Source organism: Brachionichthys hirsutus, unplaced genomic scaffold, assembly GCF_040956055.1.
Source record: "Brachionichthys hirsutus isolate HB-005 unplaced genomic scaffold, CSIRO-AGI_Bhir_v1 contig_862, whole genome shotgun sequence".
In the NCBI taxonomy this organism is placed as follows: Eukaryota; Metazoa; Chordata; class Actinopteri; order Lophiiformes; family Brachionichthyidae; genus Brachionichthys; species Brachionichthys hirsutus.
Genome location: NW_027180378.1, coordinates 35,164 through 49,006, shown reverse-complemented (window position 1 = coordinate 49,006; position 13,843 = coordinate 35,164). Strand labels below are relative to the sequence as shown.

The 13,843-nt window shown below is 44.9% G+C and overlaps 2 protein-coding genes across 2 annotated transcripts; one reads left to right on the top strand and one right to left on the bottom strand.

Annotated features, from left to right (window-relative positions):
• Positions 1 to 3,666, bottom strand: LOC137914304 (zinc finger protein 281-like). The gene is made up of 7 exons (XM_068757909.1): positions 3,358 to 3,666; positions 3,235 to 3,321; positions 2,945 to 3,058; positions 2,659 to 2,782; positions 2,088 to 2,171; positions 1,890 to 2,008; positions 1 to 1,620 (listed from the first exon to the last, which is right to left on the bottom strand). The coding sequence occupies exons 1-7, from the start codon at positions 3,664 to 3,666 to the stop codon at positions 1 to 3; spliced, it is 2,457 nt and encodes an 818-aa protein (XP_068614010.1).
• Positions 3,667 to 7,684: 4,018 nt separating this feature from the next.
• LOC137914305 (G protein-activated inward rectifier potassium channel 1-like) lies at positions 7,685 to 13,493 on the top strand. The gene is made up of 3 exons (XM_068757910.1): positions 7,685 to 8,356; positions 12,268 to 12,484; positions 12,826 to 13,493. The coding sequence occupies exons 1-3, from the start codon at positions 7,685 to 7,687 to the stop codon at positions 13,491 to 13,493; spliced, it is 1,557 nt and encodes a 518-aa protein (XP_068614011.1).
• The last annotated feature ends 350 nt before the right edge of the window (positions 13,494 to 13,843 follow it).

Here is a 13,843-nt window from a genome sequence, read left to right as displayed (position 1 = left end):
TTATCTGAAACTTTGGCGTGTCGGGTTTTTTGATCCTGTGCTCACTGGCTCACTGACGTCAGCTAACAAACTGGTATACCCTGAGAATTCTGACACTGGAGTCCGTATCCGGTGGTCAACCTCTGATCCAGGATCGCTGCCGTAGCTCAGAGGGGTCCGCCGCCCTGACTTGAACTGGGAGCCAAAGGCCTGAGCGAAGTTCTCAATCTGATAGGTGGTTTCTTTAGGGGGATTCAGTGGGGACAGGTCTGGGTAGCTTGAGCCGTTGGTGGGCGCGGCGTTCCCTCCCACCTTGGGCTGCTGCCCCTTGGAGCCTTCTGCCGAGACAGTCAGATCCTGGGGAGGTAGGTTGAAGGCGCCGGGCGAGTGCTGCTTCTCCAGTTGCTCTGTCAGCTCCTGAGATGGAGTCAGCTGCTGGTGAGTTGTAGATTCTAAGCTGAGATGGTAGCCTGCCTGGGAGGGGGAGCCAACGAGCATACCGTAGTGGGACTTGGAAGAGGATGAGGAGGTTGACGAAGGGGCCACGATGGAAAGAGGGGAAGAAACTGTAGGGGGGTAGCCACAATCCAGTGGGGATGAAGTATACGCGTGCTTGTCAGAGAACATGGGACCTGTAGGACTGGAGCTGCTGGACAGGAGTGGAAACGGACCGGTGGGGCCAAGGCTGGGGAAGGGTCCGCTATGGCTGGTGCGCTCCAGCGCCTGCAGCAGGAACTTTGAGTACTCGCTCATCACTGCCGTCTTGTCGCCGCCATTGGGCGAGTCATCCTCCAGCTCAGGCGTAACAGGGGCCGCTGGCTGTAGGTCCACGTGATGCGGATGGTCCGACAGGTCAAAGGTCACGTCGTGGTGATGTGTCCCCTCTGGTTTATGGCTATAATGGTCTAGCAGGCTTTGTAACACCTCGTCTGGAATGCCCGACTTGTCGTGCTTTAGTTCTAAAGGTGAGGTGTCCAGCATGGCCAGAGTGGGTTCTGGCCCAAGGGAGCCCTGAATGGCACCGCCGCCCTGGGATGCCATGTGCAGTGAGCCGGCTCCATAGTCATTAACTGCATGGAGGTAGCGCCGCTTTTTCACAAACTGCATTGCATCGTCATAGTTGCTGGTGGTCGGCCCCTGCTTGTTGTTTCCAGTGCTTTGGAGTAGACCTAAATTATCAAGACCAGAACCCTCCACATGATCCATGGGGTCAGGTTTCTGGGCCAACCCTTTTTGTCCATTGACACCATCTTCCAGAGAAAGTAGGCCCTTGTCCTGGCACTTACGACCAGCCTTTTTAAAGACCAATTTGGGATTACGTCCCTGCAAGGCGGGGCCAGAACCTGTGGGGTGCTCCATGCTGAAGTCCTGTAGGCCCAGATCACGGACCATTTCCCCAGAGGGCGAGGCTGCGGCCAATGTCGCAGAGGCATTCTTCTTCCTCTTGCGTTCGCCACCCTCGTTATTTTTGGACTTGGCCCTCTTGCGTCCGGAGGTGGTGGAGTTTCCCTGAGTGAGTGAATAGCTGCCATGGCCGAGCTCTGCTTCGCTGAGCTCCAGCATGCTTGGGTCCAGGCCTTTCTTTATGGCTTCTCCACAAGTCCGTTTGTGCTTCAGTAACCGGTCTGTTCTTGAGAAAAACTGGACAGAAGGATGGGGGGAAAAAAAGGGTGCAAAGGCTTAGTTTCCACAGGAAGGAGGAAGCAGAAAGGAAGTAAGACGATACACCGAGTGAATTTCATGTGAGAACATTAACAGAATTCTGTCCAATGACTCTAGAGACGCAAGCAGACTATTCCGTTATGTACTGATAGATAAGGGTAACTTAAATCGTAAATGCTCTTCAAAGTAAGATCTTTACAGCTAAAAGTAAGGGGGCAAGGTACTAAAACAGAATACACGTGGCTCACTTGTTGGCAGGTATCGCAGCGGTATGGCTTCTCGCCACTGTGTGTCCTTTTGTGTCGTTCCATGTGGTACTTCTGGATGAAACGCATGTTACACTGGTCACAACTGAAGGGCTTCTCTCCTACGCGAGACAGGAGCATCCAGGTTAGAACTTGAGGTGACATGCAGGTGATACGATAAATACAAGTCCAGAAACTCACCGCTGTGGATCTTCTCGTGTCGCTGGAGCAGGTACTTCTGTATGAAGCTCATGTTACACTGACTGCAGCGGAAAGGCCTCTCCCCTGTGCAATCAAGAGTACAACCATCCACCCCCCCGCATTAAATAACGCCCATCTTGTCACATAACCGTGTTCAATGACAATGAGACCATGTTGGGTCGAACACAGGATGCACAAAATAAGACAGAAAACACAGCAGATGTTGAAGAACCCGTGTTTATGTACTTAAATTAACACAAGGGTTAATAACCCTAACCCTCACACACACACACACACACACACACACAATCTAGTGTCAAGTCTCTATAACCAGTAATAGCCTGTCGATGCCTCGGCTCATAGAACAAATGAATTTTCTTTGAATCTTTTATGAGATCAACTTTCAAGAACCACACGAGGAATTCCCAGCAAAGAGAATGACTAAGACGTCTGGAAATACATGAGTAATAACTGAGTCATGCCTGGTTCTGGCCATCGACTGGCACCATAAAAAGCCCCGTCTCTCAGGGCGATCGGTACGAATCAAAAAAAAGCAGCGAAAGTCTCCTACCTGTGTGGATGAGCACATGCCTGCGCAAGTGGTAGGAGCTGCGGAAGGCAGCACTGCAGTGCTCACAGATATGTGGTTTTGAGCTGGGGGACATGCAGGCTCCATCTGCATCCAACATCATCGCCTACAAGAGGACCAGGAGAGAAAATTCAACACTGCTGACTTGTCCACATCACACGCAGCTCAGGCTTGAAATATATTTATCTTCAAAAAGCGCACGTTTTTCTACTGAGACAGATTTTTCTCAGGTACTGGGAAAGATGATGAAAACAGATAAGGGATTAACCTTTGCAGTATCATTGCGTTTCCTTCGCGCTTTGCCTCCCTGCCCATCCCCATTGCTTCTTCGCCCTCTTCTTCCCGAGGGCTCCTTTGTCTCTTTACCTGGTCTACCAGGTATCTACAGACAAACACAATGTCTATAAATAAAAAGCTTACACATTGCAATTCATGCTTAAGCAGAAAAGGGGGAAAAAAAAGCGTCAAATGAATACATTAAACAAAATCTCAATTTATCAAAAGAAACGATATTTAGAACCACCACGCTCCTCTCACCGGTTCTCCAAGGGACCGGACGTTGCTGAGGCTGAGGTCATGCAGAAGCATGCTCTGGTGATTCTGATGGTGGTTGCCGTAAGACATGTCCGGCATGTCAGTGCCGCTCTTCCCCACGCCCCCTGCAGCACAGCTCACCCCTACTCCTCCAGCTATACCGTAGAGGGGCATACGGTAATCCAGTTCGCTGAGCCGCTCCTGTTTAATGCCCATGCTATGAAGGAAGCCCCCTGTGTTGGCGGCGACGGCGCCCTGGTGTTCTGGGGGCGAGTCGCGCTCTTTCTTCAGGATCATCTCCTGAGGAATCTCACCCATGACAGACTGGGAGGCCAGCCTCGTAAAGCTGGTAACAGGCGGCAGGTGGCTGAACATAAGCATACCTGGTGCAAAGTTGGGGTCCATGCTACCGTTGCGCAAAAACTCATTTCCTAATTTGTCTTGAATAATACTCATGTTGGTTGGTTTGCCTTGTGCAGGGAAGAAGGAGCCAGCCGGTCTTAAAGAGAGATGAAGGAGAATATCCTGAAAGAGGACAAAAAACAAATGCATTCATGATTTCAGACAATTTACACCGGTCAACAAATAAGTCTCGAATTGAAAATATCTCACTTGGACAAAAATGCTGTAAATCTAATACTGTTAATGTTTTATAAACCACTGACAACAACAAAAAAACTCAATTTAATGTAAATTACAAATAAACGGCAAAACTGGACATTCCAGTTAATCAGTGCCATCCGACCTTTAGCACATCTTTCTAGCACGTCACAACTTACATTCTTTCACAATCAGCATGTCATATACACTTGAAAAAGACGCCAATGGCTGCAGTCACGATTTTTTAGCTGTGTACCGCTGCTCCACAATGCTGTCTGTGTAGATCAGGTGGATAATCCAACCCAGAAGGTCTGTCCAACACTGATAAATGGAGGAGGTGGAATTACGATTTGATGGATGTTTTTTTTGGCATCTGGTGTTTGACTGTCGTGATGCTAAAAGTCCATTAATGCAAAGTAGTTCCAAAATATACTACAAAATAGGTTCCTTCCAAGCCTGAACAAGTTCAGTTTTTATGTAAGACACTGTGCTTGCATACATGAATGAAACATCATAGCCAATAGCCATTATTAGAGCAGCATTCTGTCAGCGGTGCTTCGACCTTGTTAGTCATATTCCTCATTGAGATTATGAGGGCAAGAGCAGAGGCAGGCACAGAAAAATGAAACATCTTCAATAAAGGCGTTCACGCTACAGAAGGCTATTTTCTGAACAAAAAATGGAAATCCCAGACCAAAAAAAAACCCGGAATTAATCCGTTTTACTAAGGAGCAAAAAGGTGTTTAGAGCCAACAAAGCAGAGGACTTAAAATTGATCAGATTTTATTTATTTATGCATTGATCCGTTACGTTTTATGAAAATAAACTTACATATAAATCAATTTAGTAAACGTATGTCAGGGTTCTAACAATTTTTTAAAGTCAGATTTTAAACCTCTAGAGACACAGCTATTACGAACAAATAATATCAATATGTGAGGATTTATTTACATATTTTAAAGTAAAAAAGAAAAACACACACAGATCTTTGGTGAGAAATACACAAACATCCAATCTTCGACTAGTATTGTCCTTTCAGTGAAATGTAGCATCACACGTGACTTGGATTGTAGCCAAAATCAAATCTGTAGCTACATAGCTTTTATACAGATATCAGTATTGTTTCACACTTTGGCACAACACAACGTGCCATCTTTGTTTCAAAATGCAAATACGTGCGAGCTGAATCAGCTGGAATATTGTCAAATTGAACTAGCTCACTATACTTCTCGACATCAAACAATATTTAGGTCAAATTCCGCAAGACATTTCAGTCATTTTTTCTTTTTTTCTTTTTTTGGTCAGGAGAAATCGTGCTTCTGTGTGCATCGAAACGAGCACAGGAGAGTGAACGGAGTGAGAATGCATTGTTTGGTTTAGCCCAGCCGACCATTTGGCTACGCAACGCTGAATCCAAGAGAAAGCCGAGGAGCTTTTGTGATGCACAACAGTTAGCCAGGCCGTTAGCATAGCTAGCAAACCGGTTCGGCACAATGAGACTGCGATGAGAACGCATCTTTCCGTCAAAACACTCGACTAAGACCTGATACAAAACCCCCGACCAGTCATCCGGTTCAAGTCAAAGTGACCCCCGAAGACGCACAAGTCGAAAATAACGTGCATTTAACTCAACATTTAAGCCTTGCTTTATAACATATGCTCGCAAAAGTCCAAACGGAATCCGCGATTAGACGCTATTGACCACTAAACAGCATTTATATGGGAGGGGGGGCACGTTGTGAAATCAAATAGCACGAATAAATCACAGAAGGATTGAGATACGTGATCTATAATAACATCCGACATGGCGAAAGCGAAGCGAAAGATCGCTTCAAATTGATCTTTGAAGCACAGATGACTCATTCACGCATTTCCAACCTTTGATGACGGTCGTGAAATCAAACCTGTCTTGGCTGCGAGCAGCGCTGGCGCTCTAATAATTGTTAGCTAACCTTAGCTGCAATTGCAACCGGTTAAAGCTTACCGGTGTATTAAACCTGCAAAACCTTCTTCGGCGAACGGAGGTACGAGAGGACAGATCAAGCGACCGATCGCTACGCAGGCACACGGTTTAAGGCAGCTGTGCTTGTAACAATAAAGCTGCCATGAGCTAGCTAGTTAGCCGCTAGCTGCCCCGTCTGAAAAGCCGCATTACGGCCCATGCAACAGAAACAATGACGCTGGGTCTCAGTGCGTCTCCCGTTCGCGTCGGGCCAGACAATTCCCGATGCTCCAATCTCGACAAAGACCTTTTTCTCCGAATTACGTCATAAATATTCTCGCACTCACCCACGCATGACCGCAGTTGGTTTAGAATGCGTCTATAATCTCTACGTCTTTACAGCGTTGGGGTTTTATTGTCAAAACATTGTTCTCCGGCGGTGGCTTCTTTCTTCCATCTTGTCTTGGCGCGGGGAATTATGGGTGCAGCGGACGGGTCGTGAGAGGAGACAGGCGAAGGCTGCAGAGTCTCGCGAGATTTCATGGACCGTGATTGGACAGCGAGACTATCCCGCCCCACAGTATTGTAAACAAACCAGACGCACGAACATGAACAGTTACCGTAACGAAAAAGACGCATGACGTCATGCAACATGCAACTCTTTGCCTCATAAAATGACAGATACGTTTAATTATCTCGTTATTACTGACATGAAAGACCCTATTTAGGCTTATACTTAGTTGTTAGTGCAGTTTATATGATGAAATCCTCATGATCTCGGTTGACTATTGACCGATGTTTGCAGGAGGCGCATCTCCATGTCATTTTCACATCATCTCATTGTGTCAAATGCATTTCCCTCTCCCTGTTATATCGATCTCTCATTTCTTTATTTTTAGTTGATTAAAATGGAAAGAAAAGTGCAGGCTGTTTTAAATTGAGAGATGATTATATCCAATGATGCAGCTAAAGAGGAAATCACTATTTAAAAAAAAAACGCTCCATATTTTCCAATTTCATAATGATCTGTGAATAATATTAGCCTATTTCTCATAAGTGTGATAGAAAACAAATAGAAAAATCACACTGGATGTGATGCTCAATCCTAAATATAAGAGCACATATAGACGGATCTTGATTCCATAAATTACTTTAAGAACTGACAATATGAATTAGATCTTATTCTCAGCCTCTATCAAATTGAATATTGAGTATTCTACGCTATAATGCGATTCATATCTGCAGTCTTTGCCTTTATCTAAGGTGTACTTCCACTGAATTAACACTAGAGGGAACCAAATAGTCATCCATCGTTTCAAATACGTGGCTTTTAATAATGACCAGTTTTATAATACATTGTTCTACAGAAGATGTAGGTAAACAGACAACAAGAAAAACATCAGGACGCAATGTGCAGAAAAATAATATAAAAATTAAAGGTTAGCCACATTGTATTAACCTGCGTTTACAACTAAAAATAAATCGCCTTGTGAAAGCTCCCTCACCCCTCGGAAGGAAAATGTGCCACTCCTGTTATACATAATTCCACTCTGTAATTTAAAGTCCCACCTATCGGAGTGTCCCCCCAGGCAGAAGTGCGCACTGTCGCCTGCTATTCACATCAGCACCGCAGTGGATCTACCAAGGACACGGCATCTAAAAATCTAATCCTGAATGTGTTTTTTATTTGTTCCTTCATGACTGACAACGAAGGAAAAAGTTAGTGCTTCCAGCGGACTCCTTTGCGTAAAATCATGTTTTGCGCAGAATCTCTGCTCCCTTGAGATTAATCTGCAGGAGGCGCGTCTCCACCTCGCAGGAGCGCTGAATGTTATCCCGCGGCTTTGAGCAAGGAATTAACCAAAGTTCGCGCAAAGAGCCCGATTCTCCACAAACTATTGATCATTTTTCCCCCCAAGTAAAGGAATTACCATGTCGGCCGTACGGAGGAAATTTGGGGAGGACTACCAGGTGGTCAGCACCAGCAGCGGCATCACTTTCTCCGCGCCGGTGAAGAAGAAGAGGCAGCGTTTTGTGGAGAAGAACGGCCGCTGCAACGTCCAGCACGGGAACCTGGGCGGGGAGACGAGCCGGTACATCTCCGACCTGTTCACCACGCTGGTGGATCTCAAGTGGCGCTGGAACCTACTCATCTTCATCCTCACGTACACGGTGGCGTGGCTGTTTATGGCTTCCATGTGGTGGGTGATCGCCTACATCCGCGGCGACCTGAGCCAAGGCGGCCGCGGCGACGCGTCCTACACGCCGTGCGTCGCCAACGTGTACAACTTTCCCTCCGCGTTCCTGTTCTTCATCGAAACGGAGGCGACCATCGGCTACGGCCATCGCTACATCACCGAGAAGTGTCCGGAGGGCATCATCCTCTTCCTCTTCCAGTCGCTGCTGGGGTCCATCGTGGACGCCTTCCTCATCGGCTGCATGTTCATCAAGATGTCGCAGCCGAAGAAGCGCGCCGAGACGCTGATGTTCAGCCAGGACGCGGTGGTTTCCCAGCGGGACGGGAAGTTGTGTCTCATGTTTCGGGTGGGGAACCTGCGGAATAGCCACATGGTGTCTGCGCAGATCAGGTGCAAACTCATCAAGGTAGGTCACAGGTGCGCAGTGTATCCACAAATCACCTCACAGGTAAAGGGGCGGCCAGCTTCACCATCAGACTGAGATTAAGATGACAGACATTTAATTTGTTTCTAAATGTCCTTGGGCTTTTCAAGGCGTGTATTGCATCTCCATTCATCTCCAACGTTGACTACGTCCCCTGGAGGCTTTACAAAGGCTCAACATCGAGGATTTATGCATTTTAATGATTGACCTTTTCCTCTCCTGCAACTTTATAGATAGATTTGTAGTGAACACACACATATTTTTGCTGTTGTTGTGTGTTTGTTGGCCACATTTCCATCATTCTTCCCCAGGGTAGCTGTGATTACACATGCAATTTACCACCACTCATTTCAGTATGAAGCTTAGCACTATCAGATCAGTATTATTAGTGTGCTACTACTACTAGTAGTAGTACAGTAGTTAATGATGTGTTGCACAAATACATATTTGAATTTTAAATAATGTTTTCACTCCAATCTTAGTCGTAATTTTCATTTGAGTAAGAGCAAATTAAAAATGCTCACACATTGAAAGCGATGACTGAATAAGTTATTATCGCTAATGCTTCATTTCTCTGTGGAATGAGCTGTATTTTATGTTACTTCATTTTGTCTATAATTAATAACCTTGAAAGGCAGAGAAAATGTGGTGTGCTTCTTGCAATTAATCGACCTATAAGCATCTATACTATGATTCTTTCAGTGTGTATTATAGAATAAAAGCACTATATTCAGCCATGGAGCAGACTGTAATGTTTGACCTTGGTGAGATTGGTCTGCATAATGTGTGAGTGTGCCAATTTTATGGACATTGGAAAAATCACCACTTTTTATGACCCCCCCCATGAAAACTTGATGAGATAAAATTAGATTATGGTCTTTATTTGATACAATAAGCCCCACTGGAGGAGTGTGACACCAGCATTTTCTGATTCATAACAGTAAAAGCAGATCAGAGTACACTGCGCCTGCATGGTATAGAACCAGATGTAGTCAGAAATAAATATACCTAGAGCAGTTTCTAATGCTTTATGAATATTCTTTCACAGATGGATAATATCTACCAATATATTTTTATTAGCATTATTGTCTGCTAAAATCTCAGATTTTTACTCTACAGCATGGTGCAGATGAGTAAAACTACTTTGCATAAACCCGTAGTGTGTGAAAACAGTGGCATGTGTTCAGGTAACACACGGCACAAGGTCGGCATGACGTGGGAGCGACCAAAGCAGAGTGGGGAGGCAGTAAATCTTAACCGTGCAGTTGTATAAATGCACCGCCACATGGAAACTGCAATCAATTTTCAGGGATTGACATAGGTTGTAAATTCTTATGGGACCTAGATACATTGCAAATTGCTTTATTTTTATTCATATTATTTTAAGGGTCCTCATCCATATCTTTTGCATGTTAAGCAAGCTCGACATATTTTGGAGCAGTATTTACTTTACTACAATATTAAATACACAGCAGGCTAAAACCCCATTTTTTGGGGAAAAATCTCAATAATATCCACAATCCAGATTTGACCCAAGTGATCCAGAATCTCATCACATTCCCAATATTTCCGGAAAATTTCCTCAAGATCCGTCCATATTTTTTCGAGGTCTGTTGCTAGCAGGAAGGCAGACAGACAGATTTATAAACGCTTGCAAAAACAGCGGAGGTCAACACGGGCAAGTCCAACTCCTTATTCGGGTGAATGTAAATAGAAATCTAAGAGCAGACCTGATTATTTGGATAATCATGTATGATCACTTGTGCATGATTCACTGTAGATCCATGGTGCAGAACAATCACACTGCATGAGTGACTGAAGGACTTGTCTTATCACAGTCGGCTGAGGATAGCAGTGTCATCTGAAATCCTGCTTGCTGCACTCATCTGTGTGCGATGATGTGAAAATAACTGCTTGTATTACCGTAAGAACCCACCTGACCCTGACATGCGGGATTTCTTTGAACAATACCTAAACCGTTCCTGAATATGAAAACACAGGAATGCTCCTGGTGATGGATAAAAACACTTGGATTTATAGGCAAAAAGCTTAAATTATTTTAATTTTTTTTAAAGAAATCTTTTGTTAGCAGTTGTGTATGGTGGACAGTCCTAAATACTACAATTGTACCGAGTCTCTGAGGTTTTCTCAGCACGACACACTAATGATGACGCACAAATCAGAATTCTAAGCTCCGCTCACTCTTACTTTGCAACAATGTGATGTGGATTACTTTGCTTCTTCACAGCCCTAGTTTACAATCCCACAGACGTAACCACACTCAAAACAACAGGAAAGAGCTGATTTTTCAAGTGTCAGTTATATTTTGTCATTTATGCTATTTTTACTGCAGTTAGATACTTCAAGACAAAACATTTGTCCTTGAATTCCCATGAATATTAATACAGATTTAATTAATAAATCATATCATATAGTGCATGTGGCACTGGCAAAATTGAAATTAAAAATAATTAAACTAGATTGCATCTGGTTCACCAGGTAAAGGATACATCGTAGCTGGAGGAAAAAAAAAAGAAGACAGAGAGGCTGACTGACATCTGGGTTATACTTGTCGATGTCAGTTTTGGCTTGTCTCAGTAGGTTGGTCCGCAGTAGGAGATAGACAAGCAATTGTTTAGAAGGCAGGATGAAATCTCAGCATGATTTCCAAATAGTTGCTGTCTATTTCTGGTGGCAAAGCAGAGAGAGAGAGAGACGGAGAAAGAGAGAAAAGGAGAGCAAAAAAAAAAAAGACTATTGCATTGCTTTAAGTGATTCTGTCTGGAGATTTGTAATAGCAGCTCAAATGTGGCGTCTGTTTGAGCATTATGTTTGATGTCTGGGCCAAAGCTCCAGGGATCCAGCTCAGCTGGGCATATGTCCACACACAAGGAGACAGGTGCATTTAAGACACACACACCTACACACACACACACACACAATGTCACTAAGATGGAAGTGTGTCTCAGGGGACGGAGCCAGCTTTCACTCAACCTGGATCTCATGTGGCTAAGTAAATGAAGCACTCCCTGTATATCAGGTCCGCGACCAAAAGCCATTAATTTCCCCTCGACACTGGCTGTTAAGTCGCAGCACAAGAACACACAATGCTGTCATCTTGTTAAAACCATTAAGTGTCACGTGGATTGTGCCTTCCTTGGCAGAGGTTCGTCAATGGAGCAATGACCAGCATAAAAAAAAGCCCAGCACTGACACAGAATATGACACTTGATTGTATTCCATCAAGCAGCTTATCAATTTAATTAGCATGATTTCTAACCTGGACTCCTCATCTGCATATTTTGGGAAAGCCCATTACTGTACAGCATGATGGGTTAAAACGCTCTCACGGAGACGAGACAGCGATCTGTGCGCCCAAACGTCGTCCCGTGAAACGTCACACTCGTCTGTCCTCAACATCACAGTGAATAGAAATGACAGGCTGTTTGTCATCTGTGGACCAATTGATTCCTCGGTTGAGGGCCAGGGAGACTCGTTTCCATATAAATCAACACAAGATGACAGAAAGAACCATTTGAATCATACCGAGGCAGAATATATGTCACCTTTATTCAATCATGTCAACAATTAAATGGGTTTCTGCTTGTTTTTTGGTAAAATGTCCTGGAACCCCCCCCCCCCCACACACATTTTCCTTGTAAATCATTCACTCTTGACAGATAAACAAGAGTAACCGGAATACATATAACCTCACCAGATGGTTTATATAAAGGGACTTCCCCTTGATCACAAAGTAGAACGGTCAGATGCAGGAAAGGTGAAAGTGTAAATAAAGAGTAAAGCAACAGGTTATACAGTGTGTCCCTCAATTGATTGATGATTGTCTCTGAATAAATGTAAATGTATTTTGTCGGGATTGTTTGTGTTTCCAGTCCCGGCAGACTCCGGAGGGAGAGTTCCTGCCCCTGGACCAGTGTGAGCTGGATGTGGGTTTTGGGACAGGGGCGGACCAGCTCTTCCTGGTGTCACCTCTGACCATCTGCCATGAGATCAACACCGAGAGCCCATTCTTTGATCTGTCGCAGCGCTCACTGATGAATGAGCAATTTGAGATCGTTGTCATCCTGGAGGGCATCGTGGAGACCACTGGTCAGAGCATATTTAAGTATTCTGCGTTAAATAATAACTTAAACCCTCCTTTTCATAAATGTTCCTCAATAACAAAAAAAATATTTAAGTGTTTGATTTCATGAACTTTTATTATTCAGCAGCACAAGCTCCTCTCCATTTGTGCTGCCCCCCCGCATCTCTGTTTGTCTCTCTTTTCCCTTGAGCAATTCTACACTTCTCGTTCTTTTCCCCATCTGTCTGTACGTCCTTTATATTTAATAACTCATCGTCTTTATTTATTTATATTAACATAGACTATTGTTTTTGTCTTTTCTTGCCAGTATTGAGATATTTGTCAAGGCTGTCTCTTGCCTCTGTAGGCATGACGTGCCAGGCGAGGACATCTTATACTGAAGATGAAGTCTTGTGGGGCCATCGCTTCCTTCCCGTCATGTCACTGGAGGAGGGCTTCTTCAGAGTTGACTACTCTCAATTCCACAACACCTTTGAGGTCCCTACACCTCCTCACAGCATGAAAGAACAGGAGGAGTCCTTGTTGACGTCACCCAACCCTCTGCCCATAGCACCCACCCAGTCCTCCCCTCTGCAGGGAGAAGGTGGCCGTGGAGGCCGCAGGGAAAGGCTCCTCTCAGCGGACAGTGCAGGACATGTGGAAGACCAAGCCTTCAGGCTGCCCAGTAAACTGCAGCGCATGAGCTCCACCAAGGATGAGCTCATCTGGAGGGGACTGAAGACGGTACCAGTCGCGCCTGGGGGGAAGGCCTCCAGCACAGGAGACCTTCCACATAGTATTCAGAGGCTGAGGTCTGGTTCAATCCCGGTTACGAGGAAGGTGCAGCTGGAGGAGCAAGTCCAGCTGCTGTCCTTGGAAGGAGATGCAGAGGAGGTTGAGATGGAGAAATACAGCCTGCCAGCATCCATGAGCATCATATCTGGTCCGACCCCAACGATCCAGATCCCTTTGTTAGGGAGTCGGCCAGAGGACAACCTGCCCCCTAAACTGCGCAGAATGAATGCTGACCGTTGACTACTGTGGTCTTTGAGACTAGAAATATTTTGAAACTTGAATCAGGCTTACATTCACTGTAAATAAAGACGACTGTGACATAATTTATTTTCAGAATTTTTTTTCCAGTATTTTCAATTTCCTTACGGGCTCTCTACAAGGTTGTCCATTACTACAGACAGAAGGACAACACCAATAAGCCACCCATCCGCTCATACTGTGAGTCATCTTTGATAGATCACCATCTGTGCCACCCACTGACTTTGAACACTTTTGCCCCTGTACGTTTTTCCTTGTAGGTCTGTTGGTGGAATTCTGCTCTAGTGGGATTTCTCTATAAGAACGACACCTGGCATTCAAACCAAAATTCA